This window comes from Homarus americanus, unplaced genomic scaffold (assembly GCF_018991925.1).
Source record: "Homarus americanus isolate GMGI-L3 unplaced genomic scaffold, GMGI_Hamer_2.0 scaffold20465, whole genome shotgun sequence".
In the NCBI taxonomy this organism is placed as follows: Eukaryota; Metazoa; Arthropoda; class Malacostraca; order Decapoda; family Nephropidae; genus Homarus; species Homarus americanus.
Genome location: NW_024756914.1, coordinates 1268577 through 1287825, shown reverse-complemented (window position 1 = coordinate 1287825; position 19249 = coordinate 1268577). Strand labels below are relative to the sequence as shown.

The window sequence follows — 19249 nt, the reverse complement described above, 5'->3', positions numbered from 1 at the left end:
ATATTACTTCTAGTCTCTCTCTCTCTCTCTCTCTCTCTCCCTTTGAGGTTCTTTGTCACCTCGTAAAGCTTATTATAGTTTCGCTCTGTTTATCTTTCTCTGTCTCAATGATTCTCTTTCTCTGCCTCTCTTTGTCTCTCTCACTTTTTTTCTCCCCAGTTTCTCCCTCTTTCTTTATCCCTCTATCCTCCTTACTGCTACTCCGCCTCACACCCCCCACCCACACACACACACACACACGTGGACACACACATGCACGTGGAATTACACACACACACACACACACACACACACACACACGTGGACACATACATGCACGTGGGTTGTTAAATTTACACACACACACACACACACACACACACACACACACACGTGACACACACACACACACACATAATGGCTGCCCCTCGTGTTCGTGGATGGCCGGCCCTTGGGGTCACCTAGACGTGAATTGTTTAAGGTGTAGAAGCTGTCGCCACCACAACAGCCACACCCTGAGTTAATTAACAAGTTGTAAGACCCAGTGATAAGGAAGAATCCAAGAACATCGGACAACTCGCCAACTGCACTGGCTAACCATTACCCCTGAAAGCCTAATGAGAGAGAGAGAGAGAGAGAGAGAGAGAGAGGTAGACAATAACTGGCCAGGCCCCGGGTGCCACACTGTGACCAAGAGAAGTGCCAGGGCCAAGAATGCCAGGAGGGAGGGAGGGAGGGAAGGAGGGAGGGGTGCCACTGATACCTCACCATGGCTCGCCTCGCCTCGCCTCTCCATCTACCTTTCCTTATGTTTTTATCCTCTAATTAAGGAAGTCTTTAACTGCTGTAGAGCCTCGGTGTGTTTTGGGCGCCATCTTGGTTATCTCGTAAGTCTGGGAGGAGATAATGTCTTTTGTTTCCGTAGCGTCTATGTACCAATAATGTCAAATGAAAAACTGTAATACAATGATAAAATTATATAGTTTAAATACCATATATATTATAAACGCTTGGTACCCAATTATACCATTTTCACTTAATCGTCCAATTATCGCGATGATTACGCGACTGTTTACATGTGTTGTGATTGGTCAGTACAAATAACCAATCATAAAAACAAACGATATTATCGTCTGTTTTTCGCTAGATCATTAACACGGGTGTCCGTGACGGGGGCTCTGGGAGAAGCGTCAGTCACCCCTGAGATAGGGAAGAGGTAAGACTGACGCTAATCACTCCTTATTTTTTTTTATTAGTGAGTGAAATGAGGATCTTTCGTCGTTGAACTTAATACCACACGAGAGAATGATAACTACATGTTTAACGAAGTGTTCTGGTCGGTTACAGGTGTGTGTTATACTCAGTGTGTTATTGTATTGTGTATGTATGTCTGTGTTTGGTCGAGAGAAAAACACTTTCGTTCCAATAATACTGTGATTTGTAATGACTCTCCAAGGGTCTAATGGGATAGTTATAAGTGTAGGTTAATCTCTTACATACATACATACATACATACCCCTGTAGATACATACATACATACCCCTGTAGATACATACATACATACCCCTGTAGATACATACATACATACCCCTGTAGATACATACATACATACCCCTGTAGATACATACATACATACCCCTGTAGATACATACATACATGCCAGTAGCCCGAGAAGGTAGACACTCATTAGCGGGACAGTTTACACCTGTTGTGTTTGTCATCACCTTGGCAACTTTTTATCCCCTTCTCTTGACAGCTCGTGACGCCCTCTGTCATTTGTCGTCTGGGTGTTTGTCTGTGTTTATTTATGTATGTATGTATGTATGTATGTATGTATGTATGTATTGTCATTTTTGTATTATTCTTACTATTATTAGACAAATGTTGTGTCGTCACCTCACACCACTAACATTACCCCTCCTTGTTGTGTCGTCACCTCACACCACTAACATTACCCCCCTTGTGTCGTCACCTCACACCACTAACATTACATCCCTTGTCGTCACCTCAGACCACTAGAATTTTCCTTGTTGTGTCGTCACCTTACCCTTGTTGTGTCGTCACCTCACACCTAACAATACCCCCTTGTTGTGTCGTCACCTCACACCACAATACCCCTTGTTGTGTCGTCACCACACCACTAACATTTCTTGTGTCGTCAGCTCATAGGAACAACTTTAAGAAATAAAAGAGTTGAAAGAAAGAGTATTAGCTACAAGTGTCTGGGTTATCTGAGCCAAGGAACGTTTAGTCTCAGTCACTAACACACTGACAGACAGGCTAAGTGGAGTCACCTCGTACGTGTATATTTTGTAAACAATGACTTTGAATTTTGTGAGTGTGTGTGTGTGTATACGTGAGAGAGAGAGAGAGAGAGAGAGAGAGAGAGTCTTTATCAATCTCCTAACTATAAGATATTGACGTGTGTGAAAGAGAGAGAGGGAGAAAGAGAGAGAAAGCCACCATCTGCGCCTTCCATAAGCTTACAACACTTCACCCCCATCAATATAAACACGACAGAAAGCGCGCCAAAACTTGTGTCTTGTTCCCCCAAAACACATGAAGAGGCTACTGTTTTCCCGCGCCTTTGTTTATGATCTTATTTACTTGTTTATCCTTTGTTTATATATCTCCTGTTACCTCTTTGTTTATTGTCTGGCTAAAGCTTCTGAAACTTCTTATTTACGGCTTTAGTATGTGTCAATGTATGCGTCAATAGCCCTAAGCATGTCTTAGTAAGCGTTAGTATGCGTTAATTTGCGTCAATATGCGTCAGGATACATCAATAAGTAGTTGAATTAGTTACATCTGGGAATATTATCTAATTCTATGGAGTCATTTTCATGTCTGTTGTGTTTATCTGTCACCTAAACCATTTACTGAAGGTGACCATCCCGAGGGAAGGAGGGCAGCGGTCTGTATAGGTATCCCTCCATTGTTCTTGAAGCCCAATACTGTTCTCGATTCCACATCTTGAGCTGGTCGACTGTTCCATAGGTCTACCAGCCTCTGTGTGAAGAAGTATTTCCTCATATTTGTCCTACATGATAACTTAACTAGTTCGTAGCTATGTCCCCTGGTGTTGGTGGTACGTGACATCAAAAACAAGTGTCCCGGGTTCATATTTTCTATTTATTTCTTGATTTTCAGTGTTTCAATGAGGCCCTCTGTCTACTTGGATGAGAGAGAGAGAGAGAGAGAGAGAGAGAGAGAGAGAGAGAGAGAGAGAGAGAGGTGCCTCGGAGTGCCAAGGTAAGGTCAACAGTGCCAACATTAGTGATGGTTTAAGGTGTACACTGAATTAAGCTAGGTACACCTTTTTCTCTACCTGTGAGGTACCATTATTCATTATATTATTATTATTATTATTGTATTTTACTTTATGTTGTTTTCCATCATTAGACTGACCTAATCATTATGCTGTATAAACACCAAAGCTCGATAGACCCTCGACTTGTCAAGCGGGACTCGTGGGACTCTTCAGAACATATCGGGACTTGAGAATTCATTGAAACTCAGTGTGCACGCGCGCGTGTGTGTGTGTGTGTGTGTGTGTAGGCATTAACCACTACGTAATTTTAACCTATTCATTATCCGGGTTTATCCACCAAGAACTTGTTTGGCTAACCTACCCCAGTCCCTGAGGTGTAGTGACGTCAACCTACCCCACCATCCTACAGACTCTCTCTATCTCTCTCTCTCTCTCTCTCTCTCTCGCTCTGTTTCTAGAGCTCCACGGCGGTCGAGAGATATAGAGAGATAGAGACAGAGGCAAAGACAAAGACAGAGAGAGAGAAAGAACTGCGCAGGCACATTCTCCAGTGATCAGCGCTGGGTGGGTGGGTGGGTGGATCTCCTTATTGTTGTTCTTGACAATACTCATCCATACACCCATCTACCAATCTCGTGTCTTCCATCCACATCTGTCTGTCTACGTACATGTTTTTCTGTCTGTCTGTACACTAAAGTATATCCTTCTCTGATAAATATCTCTATGTCTATACACACAAAGACGGTGCCAATATAGTGAGCATTATCCGTCATTCATTTAATAATATAAGTTTAAACGTTCGCTTCTTGTTTGTAAACACGACGTGACGTCATCAACGTATTATGCACACTCAGATATGCAGGAAAAAACTGATTTATCTTTTTACGCAAACGCGAACTCTGTCATTCTTGACTCATAGTAAATATTTTGTCTTTGGGTACGCTGTCAGCAGAGAGAGAGAGAGAGAGAGAGAGAGAGAGAGAGTAGATGTTTTATTTAGATGCATTGTCATGAAAAAGAGAGAGATAAAATTATTGAGGTTTGTAAGGGCGCGCGCGCATGTGTGTGTGTGTGTGTGTGTGTGTGTGTGTGTGTGTGTGTGTAAGGACGTGGATGTCTAATAGAGGCGTGTAGTGCAGTAGTAGCAGGTCGTGGGCGCGGGAAGAAGGCATGGTGGGAATGTCAGGCCCGCGCGCCCACTCACTTGGCGGGCGTGTAGATCTCTTCCCTGCCACGCCAGCTGACACGCCCTGGGCCCTCGCCAACCCCAAACGTTGTCTCCACACACCCAAGCCCTTAGTCACGGTCTAGTGTGTCTACCGTAGCCCTTAACCACCCCTCTAGCCCTTAACCCACCCCTCTAGCCCTTACTCCACCCCTCTAGTCCTTAACCCACCCCTCTAGCCCCTAACCCACCCTTCTAGCTCTTAACCTATCCTTACTGTCACTACCTGCCCGCCTCACAGTACCGCCTGTCATACGAGACACCATCTGTCATGTCAAGAAAGCTGCACCACCTGTGTTACCATAATATCCTCTGCCTCACGCTACCTGTCACAAGTCACGCCACCTGTCATACCCGTGAATCTAAACCATCTGTTGCGTTTATTACGGCTCACGTGATGTAAGGAGTTCACCAGCTGTGTCAAGAGCTGCTCCACCTGTCTGTGTTCCCGTAAGGTGATTAGTTAATGAGTTTGTTATTATGTAGATATATAGGTACTTATAAAACATTGACCCGGGTAAGGCATTGACCAGAAGGATCAGAATTCTCCAAATACTTGAGATCCAAAGTCGTTTAAAAACCCTGATGTAAGTTGCCACGATTGATGAAGGTCCACCCAAGAAAACATGGCCGCATCTTTCGCTGGTGACTCGACTTTTACAATTTAGAATTCCTTTGAAAATCCTCCTTGGGGGGGGGTGGTCTTAGGTCACCTCATAACGACTATCTTACCTTGGTAGTTACATAGGTCAGTACTGGAGTAATTTAACTTGTAATTATTAGCCTAAAAGGGTATCTGACTACTAGCTTGTGATGTAATATGTCGATTGAAGTTAAAATGGCGTCGTTAGTGTAATGTGACTCACCTTAAACTGGAAATGTGGTGGACGTGATTAATGGACGACTCTGTGAGGTGTGTGGAGTTGTGGTTTGTTGTTTTTTTTACGTTTTTCTCGTACTTCTGAGAGTTAATTAATTGCCTCCTTCTGTCCTTATCTCTCTGAATATCTTTTTCGTCGTGTGAGATGTCTCCTTTTCCTCCATATCTCTCCGATCTTTCTTTATCTCTCTCTCTCTCTCCCTTTGGCTTGAAATATCCTCTCTTTAAACTCCGTCTTTTTCTTTCTCTCTCTTTCTTAAGATTATCCCCCTATCTCTTTCTGTCATCTCCCTCTCGTGAAACCCAGTTCTCTTTTGTCACCTTTTCTCTTTCTCTTAAAATGTCTGTGTCTTTGTCTCCCTCTTTAAGTCCTGAGATGAAAATTATGGCTACTATCCATTTTAGTCACGTTAAACAGGTTTTGCGATTAATTTTCCCTTTATATAGATATAAAACCAAGCTGCGTGACTTCAAATATACCCAGACACACTTGTAGTTATCATTGGTAGATTTTACTGTACTATATGAGAGTAAAAAAAGTCTGAAAAGTTAGGCAAGTTCTAGCGTTTTCATCTGTAGAAGAAAATGGATTTATACTCAATGATAGAAAACGTTAATGGATAACTTATATAATTTTTGTATATCGCTTACTCGTAACTTATATTCACTAACATTTGTATGATGTAATAGTGTCACAATATGTTATATACACTTATGTTCAGGGTGTTTAATGTTTATTTGATCTATCTTATGTTGGAAGTGAAGTTAGGAAATACAAATTGAAATGTAATATTCAAGAAACTATGAAAACAGAAGACAGATCCCAACAGGTCCTGATGGCGTGTCCTCAAATTGTTCTGAAATATTATCTTGGGATATTTTGCGACCTAAGATTTTCTTTTTTTCAGTTTTCATTAAATACTTTTCCCAGTGCCTTGAAATTAGCCAACGCATCACCTATATTTTTTAAACAAGAAATAAGAATAAGCATTGAAACTATAGGCCAGTATCATTGATAAATATACTTACTAAAATCCTGAAAAAAGAATATAATGAAAGAAGAATTTATTAGATGTGTAAAAAGAAATAGCATGCTTGAAAATTCTCATAAGGTCTTAGAAATAGAGTTACTGAACTGACATGTTGTGTTATTTGGTTGATTTCGTAGATAAACAATATAGTGTGGAGGTTATTTAATGGAGGAAATAGGTGTACAGTGATGTGTTCCAGGTGTGTGTACAGTGATGTGTGTGTGTGTGTGTGTGTGTGTGTGTGCGTGTGTGTATGTACATCAAACTCCTCTCTTACATACAGAAGAAAATTTTTTCGTATATGGACAACCTCTCGGGGTTATGGTTGAGTCATTATAAACAAAAACACACAAAGGTTATTTATACAAGTTGAATATCATTGTTGATGTGGTGGTGGTGGTGGTGCTGTACTTGGGGGACCTCCTTCATCCTGATCTTATGAACTAGTCTTTAAGCCATATTAATCCTTCCATCGTGGTATTTATTCATTTTAAGTGACATATTTTCCATACTAATATTCCCTCGTGGCAAATATTCCAACATGGAGGCGAAATCTTAACGTTGGGTGTTTCTTTTCCCAGGAGGTTCGAGGTGGTGGTGCTGTACTGTGAGACCTACATGAATTATATTCCTCTCTCCTTCATCCTGGGATTCTACGTCTCCTTCGTAGCCTCAAGATGGTGGCAACAATATATGGCTATACCTTGGCCGGACAAGTAAGATATTTCCAACTTTGATATCGTATTTTATTGACTATAGATTCCAAGTCTTTATAACGTCTCTGCCATAGGGAGGTTCCAAATGTTTGTTTGGGTGTTCGGATTCGTTCTGATGTTGGCTATATTAGGTATTAGATTATGTTATGGTTATTCTGATTCTAATTTTGTTTTCAGAATCGATTTTTTTAATATATTGTAGTTTTTAATTTTTTGTTTAAGGTATTTTATTCAATTTAATCAATATGTTCTTTAGAAGTGATTGAAAATAATGTAGCAACGATGGAAATAAAGTAACAGTGATGAAAATAATGTAAAATTGATGGAAATGATGAAAAAGTGATGGAAATAATGTAGAAATGATAGAAAGAGTCTTGTAGCAACTGAAATGATGTAGAAGTAATGGAAATAATATGCTCAACAACAATCGTGTGAGGTGAATACGATGACCAGAATACAAAACACGGAAATAAGAGGACGTGGGAGACAAAAGAGCATCGGGTAGAGAGTTGATCCGGGGGTTTCCAAGATGGTGTGGAATTAGAGAGAGAATCTGAACTTATATATCGGTGGTGGTGGTGATTGGTGGTGATGGTGTTGCTTGGTGGTGATGGCGATTGGTGGTGGTGGTAGTGGTTAGTGGTTATTAGTGATGAGTAGATCGTCACGAGTCACTAGCAGGATGCACTACTAGCAAGAGGCACTACTAAAAGAAGGCACTAGCTGGAGGGACTAGCAGAAGATACCAACAGGAAGCACTTGCAAGCGGAACTAGCAGGAGGCACTAGCAGGAGGCACTACTAGCAGGAGGCACTACTAGCAGAAGACACTACTAGCAGGAGGTACGAGCAGGAGTCACCAGCTGGAGGCACTAGCAGAAGACACCAATAGGAGGCACTAGCAAGAGGAACTAGCAGGTGGCACTAGCAGGAGCCACTAGCAGCAGGAGACGCACGGACCTTACTCACGTGTCAAGTATCGCACCAATGTTTGGCAAGACGCACCCCAAGCTCCGCCACGACGACCACGACTACAACGACTACCACAACAACACTACTACCACAACGACCACGACTACCACGACTACCACGACAACCACAACAACACTACTACCACAATTACCACGACAACATTACTAGCACCAAATCAATACCATCACACCACCACCACCAGCGCCACCAAGCCACCACCACCACCACCACCACCATCACCACCACAAAGACACAGTACACCAGCATGCCATCACGTCTTCCTTAAACCAACGACAAATTCCTGCGGCAGTAAAGACGACCAGAGGCAGCAGCAGGCGGCCTCCACATACACCCTGGCCATTACCGCCTCTTTCATACTGTCTCTGTGGTCATGATCGCGAACGTTCGTCTGGGTGCAAGTTTCCCCTTCCCCACCGCCCGTTTTTGTCTGTGTTGATTTACGATGTATAAAAACTTTCTGAAATGTGTCACTGGAGTACGTGGCGGGAAATGTCTTTGTAGAGTAGGTATTTCATCTGTAGTAAACGCCAGGCGATGCTCATGGCTCGTATTGGCGGAAGAATACTTAACAAGGATATAACACTTCACAACTACCACCCTGTAAACACCCTGGCGGCGAAGGGGAGAAACACACCACGAGGGATTATGGGTAACGTCCTCAGAAATACCAACAGCATATTTGTGGGCAGGAAGAACTCACACACACTGTAGGTATCGTCTCTGGTGTATAATACTGAAGGACGAACGGTACACTGTGGACACGACGAGCCAAGGAACTACTGCAGGTATTAATGGCGGATCATCTCACCTGTGTAACCAAACCACGTCCCTATCATTAATTATAATCATCCATTCATTATCATTCTATCATTCTTTGCAACTAAAACTCACTATCATTTTAAATTGACTAGAAGAATGATTGAAACGAGAATAGTAGTGACGGTAGACGTGGTAGTAGTAAGGTTGGTATTAGAGAAGAAGTAGTAAAGGAGGTTCAGAAGGAGAAGAGGAGGAGGAGGAGGAGATAGGGGACAGGCGGGGGGGAGGGGGGTGAGACAGAGAGGGGATGGGTGTGACTCTGGTAGTGTTGGCACTGTTCTTCCATCAGGGTGCCAGGCTTAGGTCAGGTGGGTTTCTGGCATCACTAATCAACATTCACAACCATCATTCTTCAAGCGCACACACACACACACACACACACACACACACACACACACACACACTAAAAACACAACACCACCACGCCAAACTAAACACCTTTTTAACTAGTTCTCTCAACGCACCACCACCAGTCAACGCCAGTCCCTCCCTCTCAACGCACCACCACCAGTCAACGCCAGTCCCTCCCTCTCAACGCACCACCACCAGTCAACGCCAGTCCCTCCCTCTCAACGCCACAAAGTCAACGCCAGTCAACATCTCCCTATTCACAACGATACAACACCGAACTCTCAACCCTGATGGAAATATTAATTAACATAAACTAAACACAACTGTACCTAAACATCCCTCTCAAGATAAACATATAAACATTATATTTATTCTTTAGCATAAACCACATCACTAGGTTAAGGAGTCATTGATCTACACAGCCCTCAAGACACGTTTAATATCATGGCCTCTCATCTAGGTAGGTAAATTATCCCACTGCCTTATATTTGAGTTAATGGAGGGTAGGGATGAGGGAATAGGGTAGGGATTAGGTGATAGGTAGAGTAGGAAGGTGGGGGTGGGGTGGGGTGGGGTGGGGTGAGGGTGGGGAGGGGTAGGGTGGGGCGGGGTGGGGTAGGGTGGGGTGGTGTTAAAGCGTTTGGGATAATGTTTTTTCGGGGGTTAAGAAGGTGGTGGTGATTGGTTTATGGGATATTGGGTGTGGTTTAGGGAGAGAATGATGGTTTAATTAATTCTTTGAGTTTATGGTTTAGCAGCATTAGCCCCTTCTCCTTATTTATTCTCCTCTTCTTCTTTCTTCTCTTCGCCTTTCTCTGTTTTAGTGTTGGGTCTTGTTTCTGATGTACTTCTGTATCTCGATTTTGATTTATCTCTTAACCTCTCCACTCTCTCAATTTCTGTCTCTCTCTCTTTCTATTTCTGTTTCTCTCTCTCTCTCTTTTCATTTATCTGTCTCTCTCTCCTTCCTTTCCCATCTCTCTCAGTACACATAGACACAACAACATATTCGGCACTGCACTCAACCTCCTTCATTTTCCCAAACTGTATAAGTACTCACATATTTACTGTGTATATTATGGCTATAATGTATGGGTCAAAAGTCAATCCTTTTCCATTCCCTTTACATGATTATTCCCATTCCATTTACAGTAGTCCGTGGTCATAGTTACATTCCATTAAGTTAAAAACCTCTTCCTTTCCATCTCGTCTGTGTTCTGTTCCGCAATTAAAAAAATCTACAGATATTTCCCACATTCTTGTTGAGGGAAGGAGACCCCCCCCCCCTCACATACCTCTCCCTCTGTGTTGAATTCCTTCCTTAATCTTGACCCCTAGAAGGCCCTTCATGTGTCTCCTTGGCTGTCTCTCAACCTCTCACAGGATATTAAAGGAACCCCCCAACTCCCTCCTCTCTCTCTCTCTCTGCAGGATCACCCACAGTATCTTCCTCCAGGATACAAGAATGAATCAACTATCTTATATCACTCAACTTCTTACAGGATACTAAACCTGTATCCTTCAGGCTTTTACAGGATACCTAAAGGACTCTTCTCTCGTCTCCAACAGGCTGCTAAAAGATTCTCTCTCCTTCAGGATCACCCACGTCTTCCACGCCACAATGAATCAATTAACCATCTTCTGCCTTTAAAACTTTATCCTTCAGGTCCCTACAGGATACCTAAATGACTCCTCTTTCTCTTCTCCAACAGGATCATCCACGCCATCGCCCTACACGTCACGGGGTATGATGAGAAGGGCAGGATGATGAGGAGGACCTTGGCTCGGTACATTAATCTCAGCCTCGTGCTCATCCTAAGGTCCATCTCCTCACCGCTCAAGAAAAGGTTTCCAACGTTAGAGCATCTCGTAGAGGCCGGTGGGTGTAGAAAGAGAGAGAGAGAGTATGTGTGAGTGTGTCTGTGAAAGTATATGTAAGTGAGAGAGAGGGATGGGGGAGCATATTTCAATTGTATACTTAACCTCAGTCACGTGATACCTACACCTGCTAGGACGGATATATCTACGAGTAGACTTCCACCCCCCCCTTCCCCTTCCCCATCCCGTCTACACTCCTTCCCTGCCTCATCTCCACACCTCCTCCCCCGCCCCGTTTCCACACCTTGCCTCCCACCCCGTCTCTTCACCTTTCCCCGCCCCGTCTCTTCACCTCTCCCCCGCTCCTGACAGCAGTATATCAAGATCGCTGCCAAGATAGACTAGAATCTCTCCAGTTGATCTCTAGGTCACGCCATCTCGCGGTGGAAATATAAGTTAGCTCTTAATTGTATCCAGCTTGAGACGCAGGGACATGGAGGAGAGAGAGAGAGAGTGAGAGAGAGAGAGAAACAGACAGAGAGACGGACAGACAGACAGACAGACAGACAGATAGAGAGAGTGTGTGTTTTCATTCATACCCGACATTATTATTACCCTTAGCTAGACGAGAAGTATAAGAAGCCTGAAGACGTTTCGAAGATCCATACTTCAGTTGACTCCCCTTAAGAAAAATAAACACATCAGGGCGTTTACTGTTACGTTAAGAGTTAGTGAGACAGGTAAACACTTCATAATGTCTCTCTGACAGGAGTTATAATCGTGTCAGAGGAATTTAGATATACAGGGAGTGGTTTTAGTTCCTCGTATACAGTGAACATCGTATAGCTGGTATCTTTCGACTCATAAGTCAACATTAGGGAAATTTTCACAGGGTTGAGGATCTCACTGGGTCTCTTTCACGTGTTCTGATGTACCAGTGAGATGAAAACATGATGATAAAGCATATAATTACCCAAATAATGAATAAGAATAGAGTGATAAGCATATGGAAGCAGAGGTAACAGGTGTAAATGTTAAAATATGAGATGGCTGGATGAGGAGAGGATAAAATTGTAAGGGACATGTTTTAGACTAAAACATTTGTGTTAATTGAATGTTGTTGTTGTGGATTTACTTTTATTGAATTTATTATTAGTATTATCATTATTACTGAAATATATGTAGATATATTCACGATCCCTTGAGTCCTTGGTCATGTTTTAGTAACACTTAACGTTACTCACTTGAATAAAAGGACAGAGTAGAAAATTTTATTGGAATACTTTTGTAACTTCACTTCCCTTGACAGACATCACTAAAACTTACTCATCATCTTTCTCTCTCTCTACCTATTTTCACCTCTCAACAACAACACTGCGACCTGCTGCATAACACCTTGCCTTCCCTCACAAGAACCACCAACCCATCCACCCCATTATCTCGTTATCTCCTTCACCCCACAGGCTTCATCACTACAACAGAGCTGGGGATATACAAACTGGTGCCCAATAAAGAATTCAACACGTACTGGGTGCCCTGTACGTGGTTTACGGCCCTCCTAAAGGACATCAAAGGCCAAAAAAGAATACCCGATCCTATGGGGGTCAAACACATCATGGAGGTAGAGTCCCCACTTTCTGTCATCTATACTCGTGTTGGCGAATCTATACTCTGTTTTTTTACTGTTTTCCTTCGTCTATATTTTTCTTTTCAGTCTTATTCTTATTCTTGTTCTTGTTCAACATGTTCTTTTAATTCCATTATAAGACGCTTTTATTATCTTGTTTTCAAAGCTTATAGTAAATTTGCTCTCATGTCTTGTGATGTTCTTTTGCTTTGATAAATGGCTGATTTATTTTTTCTAGGTAGTTCTTAAAGTAAATATATTTTGTTTTCTTTTAAATTAGTCTTTTTGTTTATTTTTGCTGGATGTGATCATAGAATCTATTTGCTATGATTTTTTTTTTCATTTTTTTGCTGGATGTAATCTATAGAACTCATAACACAGCTATTTAATTAATAGTTATTATTGTATTTTTGTGTATATTGTTGTAAGTTCTTCCTAAATATTAAGCACATAGTTTACATATCAATAGTATTTTTTTCAAGCACAATTTCCTTCAAATTAATGACAAAAAATGGTATATTTTCTTTCTTTTTTCTCCTTTTCTCTTTCTTTAATTGCATTTTCTTATTTTAAGAGACTTTATTGTAGTTGTCAGTATAAGTTTATCTGCCATAGACAGGAACAAATAAATTCCTTGTCACATAGTTTGCTTTTTTCCTCTCTCATGCTTGATCAAACATTTTATTTTTCTTGTTTTTTCTCTATCTCTTCTTTATTAGAAAAAGTAAAAATTTAAAAGCATTGTTCTAGTGTGCCTATAGATGTTACAGAGCTCCATTTAATATAGAAAAAATATATTAGTTAGTCAATTCCGCAGTTTTTTCTCTTCATCAGATATTTTTTTCCTTTGGTAGAGTCAAGATTGTCCAAAATTGGTTTAAATGCCTATAAACAGATTTGTTCTTTGGGGTAGATTAATTCTTCAAGTTTTATCTATATACAATTCCGTCTGAGTAAAGACCTGTTTATATATATATATATATATATATATATATATATATATATATATATATATATATATATATATATATATATATATATATATATATATATATATATATATATATGTATATATATGAATATATCTTTACCAGAGAAATATATGTTTAGTGTAAATAAATCCAGGAATAAATTTTACAATAGAAAATTTGTTTAGCCTGAGAAGATGTCCATTGAAAAAAAAATACATTAGTTGTGGAGGGGGTGGCTGTTTTGAGTTATTTTGTCTTGGGTGTTAGAAGTTGCCCACACCACTAACACACTAACACCATCTAACAACACACACACACACACACATCTCTAACCAGGGAAGTCAATAGATATTTTTTTGATTAATGATCAGTCGGTTGTTTTAGGGGTTCATTTAATACTACTACAGATTCTAGGTCAAGATCTGCATAATTACGATGAATAAATTCAAAAAAGAGATTGATTATTGACGAGGATTTAAACCTTCCCTCCCGCTGCCAAGTCTCCCTCCTCTCTCGCCCCCCGTGTCGTGAGAATATACGGTATTTTGTGGTCAAATTTCCTCGAGATTTGTCCACAACTTACCATCGTTCACTGTCTCGTAAAATTACTTGTATCTCTTACCAGTTCAACGTGTGATTCATTCGCTCTCTTCAGATCCATTCACACGAAGTTAGTAAATAGTTCCTAGGTTCATTTGTCTTTTTTTTTAGTCTTGTTATATTATTGACATATAATTTGCCTATCCCATAAAAACTAAGCGTTGTTTTTAATACTTGTTATAAATGTGAAAATGTTTTGCTAGTCACACAAAGTTTACGTGTCATTTACGGTTCCTGTTCACGGAAAAAGTAAAAATAGTACCATCAACTTATTTCAGCACCAACACTTAATTTCTCGTAGATTTTGTGACAGTTTCCTTCACAGTTCAAGTATTATGCAGCAGGTTTTCTCTCGGTCTGTTAGTCTTGTGTTACGTCTTCCTGACATTCACGGACCAGATGCCAGCCTCAGTTGACGTGCCAGCTGCTAGTGAACTCTTAAATTCACGGTCAGACGATAAGTTCTTTATAGTTTCCCATAAAATAAGTTACTCGTTTCAAAGAAAACAAATCATTTGCGTTTTCTGTATTTTCATAATACGTCCAACTTTTCCTTTTTCATGTTTTCACTTTATAGCCAAGGGAAGATTTAGTGTAAAAACTTCATCAAATATTTCAATGGTTTGTGCTAACTGTGTAGTGATGACGGGAACGTGTAAAATGACAAGCTTACATTTTGCTTTTGTTTTCTTTCGCTTCTCTTTACCATTTCTTTTAGTTTATCATATATCAACGGTAAAGTGTGAACTCAGAGAGGCTGGCAGGCTAGCAGGCAGACACCCACTTACACCCTGTAGCTATTTTCTAATTGAGTAGTGTGGACGCCCACGAGCTGGTGGGGTAGGTAGGCGGCCTTCATATAGCTCCGGTCAGTATTTATAACCATCCTCCGTATTGAAGCTCAATAAGTAGCAGATATTGACACAGCATCTGAACAAGCTTTTCATATTCAAGGCTAAAAATAAAAGCTGCAGAAATAAAGATATTCCATGCAACTGTAACCAGTCTAGATGCTTTCTGATGTTGCAACTGTTGAGCAGTGAGTGGCTTCAGTCCTTGTGCACTAATGACTGAGTGAGACGCAGGCAGAGAGATAATGAGCCTCTGGACTCCTTCAGTGTACGGCTGACACAACCCTTACTGTAAGGCCCCAACACACACTACCTTTTAAAGTTCTATAAAACACATCATGTTGATTTTTTTGTTAACGCTGGCATGTTTCTGCCGGGAGAGTCATTGGCCCTTGGCACCCGCCGGGCTCGCCTTAAGGATGATGATGATGATGATGATACACTCACAGACTTTCTCCTTTACCCTCGCTAACCGCTAACGATGGTCCAGCCAGCAGTCCCCACAACTTTAGATGTCCTCTCTTTCCAGGAGTTCAATGAGTTCAGACAAAAATGCGGAATGCTCTGGAGCTATGACTGGGTGTCAATCCCTCTAGTGTACACTCAGGTAGGGTAATCACCATACAGCATTCCAAACTTCCATGGGCCATGCCGCATTCCTGCCCTACCGACTTTCCACTTTTATTACAGGAGTTTCTCGAATTTCGAGCCAAATGTGGCTTGCTCTGGTGTTACGATTGGGTGAGCATCCCGCTGGTGTATACTCAGGTACTGTAGGCTCGCTCATTAACCGCTGCCGGCCCTCATATAGGACCCTGTGGTTACCCCGCAAATACTTCGGCCGTCCCCCACCTTGACCACCCGTGTGCCCCTCACGCCCCCTATAACCACATCCATGAACCACTCACAGTGTTGATCTACCTCTTACAGAGCTTCTCGTGGGCTTCTTGTCTCAGTAGACACTTCCCATGCCTCGGTGTGCCTATTGAGGTTATCCTGTACTCCCTGGAGATAAAAAAGTCCCCTAATCCGGAATGCTGAGTCCTGTACTCTCAGGTATTGGATCTAGAATCATGTGCTAGGTCCTCCTGCTTCAGGTGCTGGTCCTACATCACCCACACCTCGGTACTGATGCTCCTGACGCTGGGTCTTAGCAGCCAGTGCAAATGATCCTTGTCGTTACAATTCCAGATAGTTCACATCAACTGGGGTTTCCAGAACCATCGGCTGGAAACTGCAAATTCAAGCCCAGTAGTCGTAATACGAGATGCTAAATCTTGCAGTTCCAAGTTTTTCCATTTTTTGTATTTTGTTGATCTCGGGTCTTGTGGTCCAGCACCTGAACTTGTCAGTATGAGAGGCTTAATCCTGTAGGAACAGTGACCTGGCTTACAGTGATGGAGCAAACCCTTAAAGGTCTTCCAGGCACTTACAAGAGGTGCGTCCTTTCTTTCCTAGCCACGTCCTGTCACCCCAGGCACTGTGTCCTTCAGGAGTTGTGTGCTGTAGACGCAGCCTACCACTGATTGGACAATCTCAATACTGATTATACCGAATGGTTCTCTTCAACTATGGATCAACAACAGTTTCCAAAAGCTCAAAGGCTCCAGGCCATGCAGGGTAAACATCTAAACCAACGTGACACGGTGTCTGACAGTCACCAAGGCTCCTCGTAGCTTTTCTTGAGGTTCACCCCACACGAGACGCCCAGCTGACCTACTCTAACCACCGTAACTGGCCGGCTTAGCTGCAAATAACCTCACTAAAGCGCCGGCTCTCTTGGCTTAGTCTCCCTGGTGGCTGTTGACGTAATCTAGGCAGAGCTGTGCGTCTTTCACTCTGTCACTTCACGAACTGTACTGAGGAGGTTGGATGGGCTGTCAGTCACTCAAACATGAAAAATGCAAAAAAAAAAAAAAAGAGCTATATTGACTATTCATGTTATATTTAAGAGATGGTTTCATGTACATAATAAGATGAATATAATAAATACAAAAGTCATGATGTATATAAAAGTGATTTATTGATGTATACTTTAAGTAAATTTGACTTTAAGGGTTCTTAAACTTAAGTGTATTAATCCTTTTGGTATTTTAGGGCGATTTTATTCCCAGTGTTCATCTGTATTCAAAAAATAATTGGCATATTTTTTTTCACAAACATTTTCAGATGTCTAATCGTCTGATTTCTGAATGTACTGTATAGAGTCAGTCAAAATTCGTTTCACAAATCCACACTGGCTTCAGCATGAACATAAACAGCGCAGACAGACATATAGTACAATCACTGGCTGAAGACTTTAAATGCCAGTGAGGTCAATACATCCTTATTTGGTCATCAACCTAAACATGTGTGTTGACGTCACCTATAGTGTGTGTTTGTGTGTGTGGTACAATGAACATGGTTGGTGTTCAGACCCTGTGTTCTACGTCACTGTTTGTTTACAACGTCAGCTCCAAAGTTGACTGACAGGATTAGAGCGAGAGAGAGAGACGTGTGTCCAGTCCTCTCTCTCCTCGCTCACTGAAATAGTTTTGAGAATATTTTTTTCTTTAAGTTTTCCCTTTTGTTTGTTTTTATTTTTATTTTTTGCATCTGTATATTTTGTTGGTTGGTTGGTTCACATCCTCCAGCATGATCTTATCTCCTTCTCCCTCAGTCCACTCGGTAGTTCCCGTTCAGTAGAGGTGAGGTTACAACACACTTACCCAAAAACACATTCACACACTCAAACAACAAACGCATTTACAATAAGAGAAAAACAAAATTACCAAAACAAAAAAATGGAGCCAGTTTGTATCCCTCCCAAACCCACCTCCCCCCCCAGAGCCTCGGTCGCGTTCTAATACGGCTTCAGACTTCTTGTTGTCGTTACAGGTGGTGACTATAGCCACTTACGCCTTCTTCCTGGCCGCTATAGTGGGACGTCAATTTGTGGAGAAGACGAGTATACCGTACAAGGCAAAGCTAGACCTCTACATCCCGTTCTTCACCCTCCTGCAGTTCTTCTTCTACATGGGGCTCCTGAAGGTGGAGTTCTTGTTCTCGTAGTTCTTTATCCTACGACCAGGTTCTTATGTCTGTGAATAGATAGGTAAATACGTGTTTATATTGGTCCCTTAAGGTGTAAACAGGCAGGTAAACAAACACACAAGTGGCTAGAGTTGTAATTGCTATTATTACCTTGACTACAGGTCGCCGAGCAGCTGATTAATCCTTTCGGAGACGACGATGAAGATTTTGAGCTGAACTGGATCATCGACAGACACATGAAGGTGAGACAAGGATGAGATTAGTGAGACAAGGATGAGACAAGAGTGAGACAAGGATGAGACAAGAGTAAGATTAGTGAGACAAGGATGAGACAAGAGTGAGACAAGGATGAGACAAGAGTAAGATTAGTGAGACAAGGATGAGATTAGTGAGACAAGGGTGAGACAAGAATGAGACGAGAGTAGGTTAAGTTCAGGGGTCGTATTAGTATTTCAAGTTGTCATGATGATATTTGTGTACGTATGTGTGTATGTGTGTGTATACGTCTACGTAAATATGTACATGCATATATGACATCACTCATTTTTTCCTATCTATTTATCTAGTAATCTTTCCTTATCTTTCCTCTCTCTCTCTCTCTTGGTCTTCCCCTACAGGTCTCATACCTCATAGTGGACACCTTGTTACTGAGGACGCCCCCACTGGTTAAGGACATCTTTTATAACGACGAGAGCCCCGTCTTACCCTACACCGAGGCGTCTGCTGAGTTCAAAAAGAGAACGTACAGAGGCTCAGTTGCGAACATGGTGTAAGTGTGGCAGTGCTTTGAGTGCTCCCTTTAACCCCTCTCGTAGATTAGAAAATGTTATTATGTTTAAGCTTTTTTTAATATTTCGCTCGCTTATGAAAAAAATACACACAGAGACACACATAGTTTCGTATTTTTAAAAGTTTTCGTAATGTTTCTGTCTGTCTGTCTGTCTGTCTGTCTGTCTGTCTGTCTGTCTCTCTCTCTCTCTCTCTCTCTCTCTCTCTCTCTCTCTCTCTCTCTCTCTCTCTCTCTCTCTCTCTCTCTCTCTCTCTCTCTCACTATCTATCTATCTATCTATCTCTCTTACTTGTAA

The 19249-nt window shown here is 41.6% G+C and overlaps 1 protein-coding gene across 5 annotated transcripts in view; it reads left to right on the top strand.

Annotated features, from left to right (window-relative positions):
* Positions 1-19249, top strand: part of LOC121857315 (bestrophin-3-like) — a 35741-nt gene that overhangs the window by 3571 nt on the left and 12921 nt on the right. For 3 of the 5 annotated variants that reach the window (XM_042353318.1, XM_042353322.1, XM_042353321.1), the window contains exons 2-8: positions 6968-7102; positions 10977-11143; positions 12546-12703; positions 15661-15738; positions 18009-18161; positions 18326-18406; positions 18782-18933. In XM_042353318.1, coding sequence (XP_042209252.1) covers positions 6968-7102; positions 10977-11143; positions 12546-12703; positions 15661-15738; positions 18009-18161; positions 18326-18406; positions 18782-18933 — 924 coding nt within the window. Of the gene's footprint in view, positions 1-6967; positions 7103-10976; positions 11144-12545; positions 12704-15660; positions 15739-15821; positions 15900-18008; positions 18162-18325; positions 18407-18781; positions 18934-19249 lie in introns of all 5 variants that reach the window. The other 2 variants (XM_042353319.1, XM_042353320.1) reach the window with 2 other exon arrangements.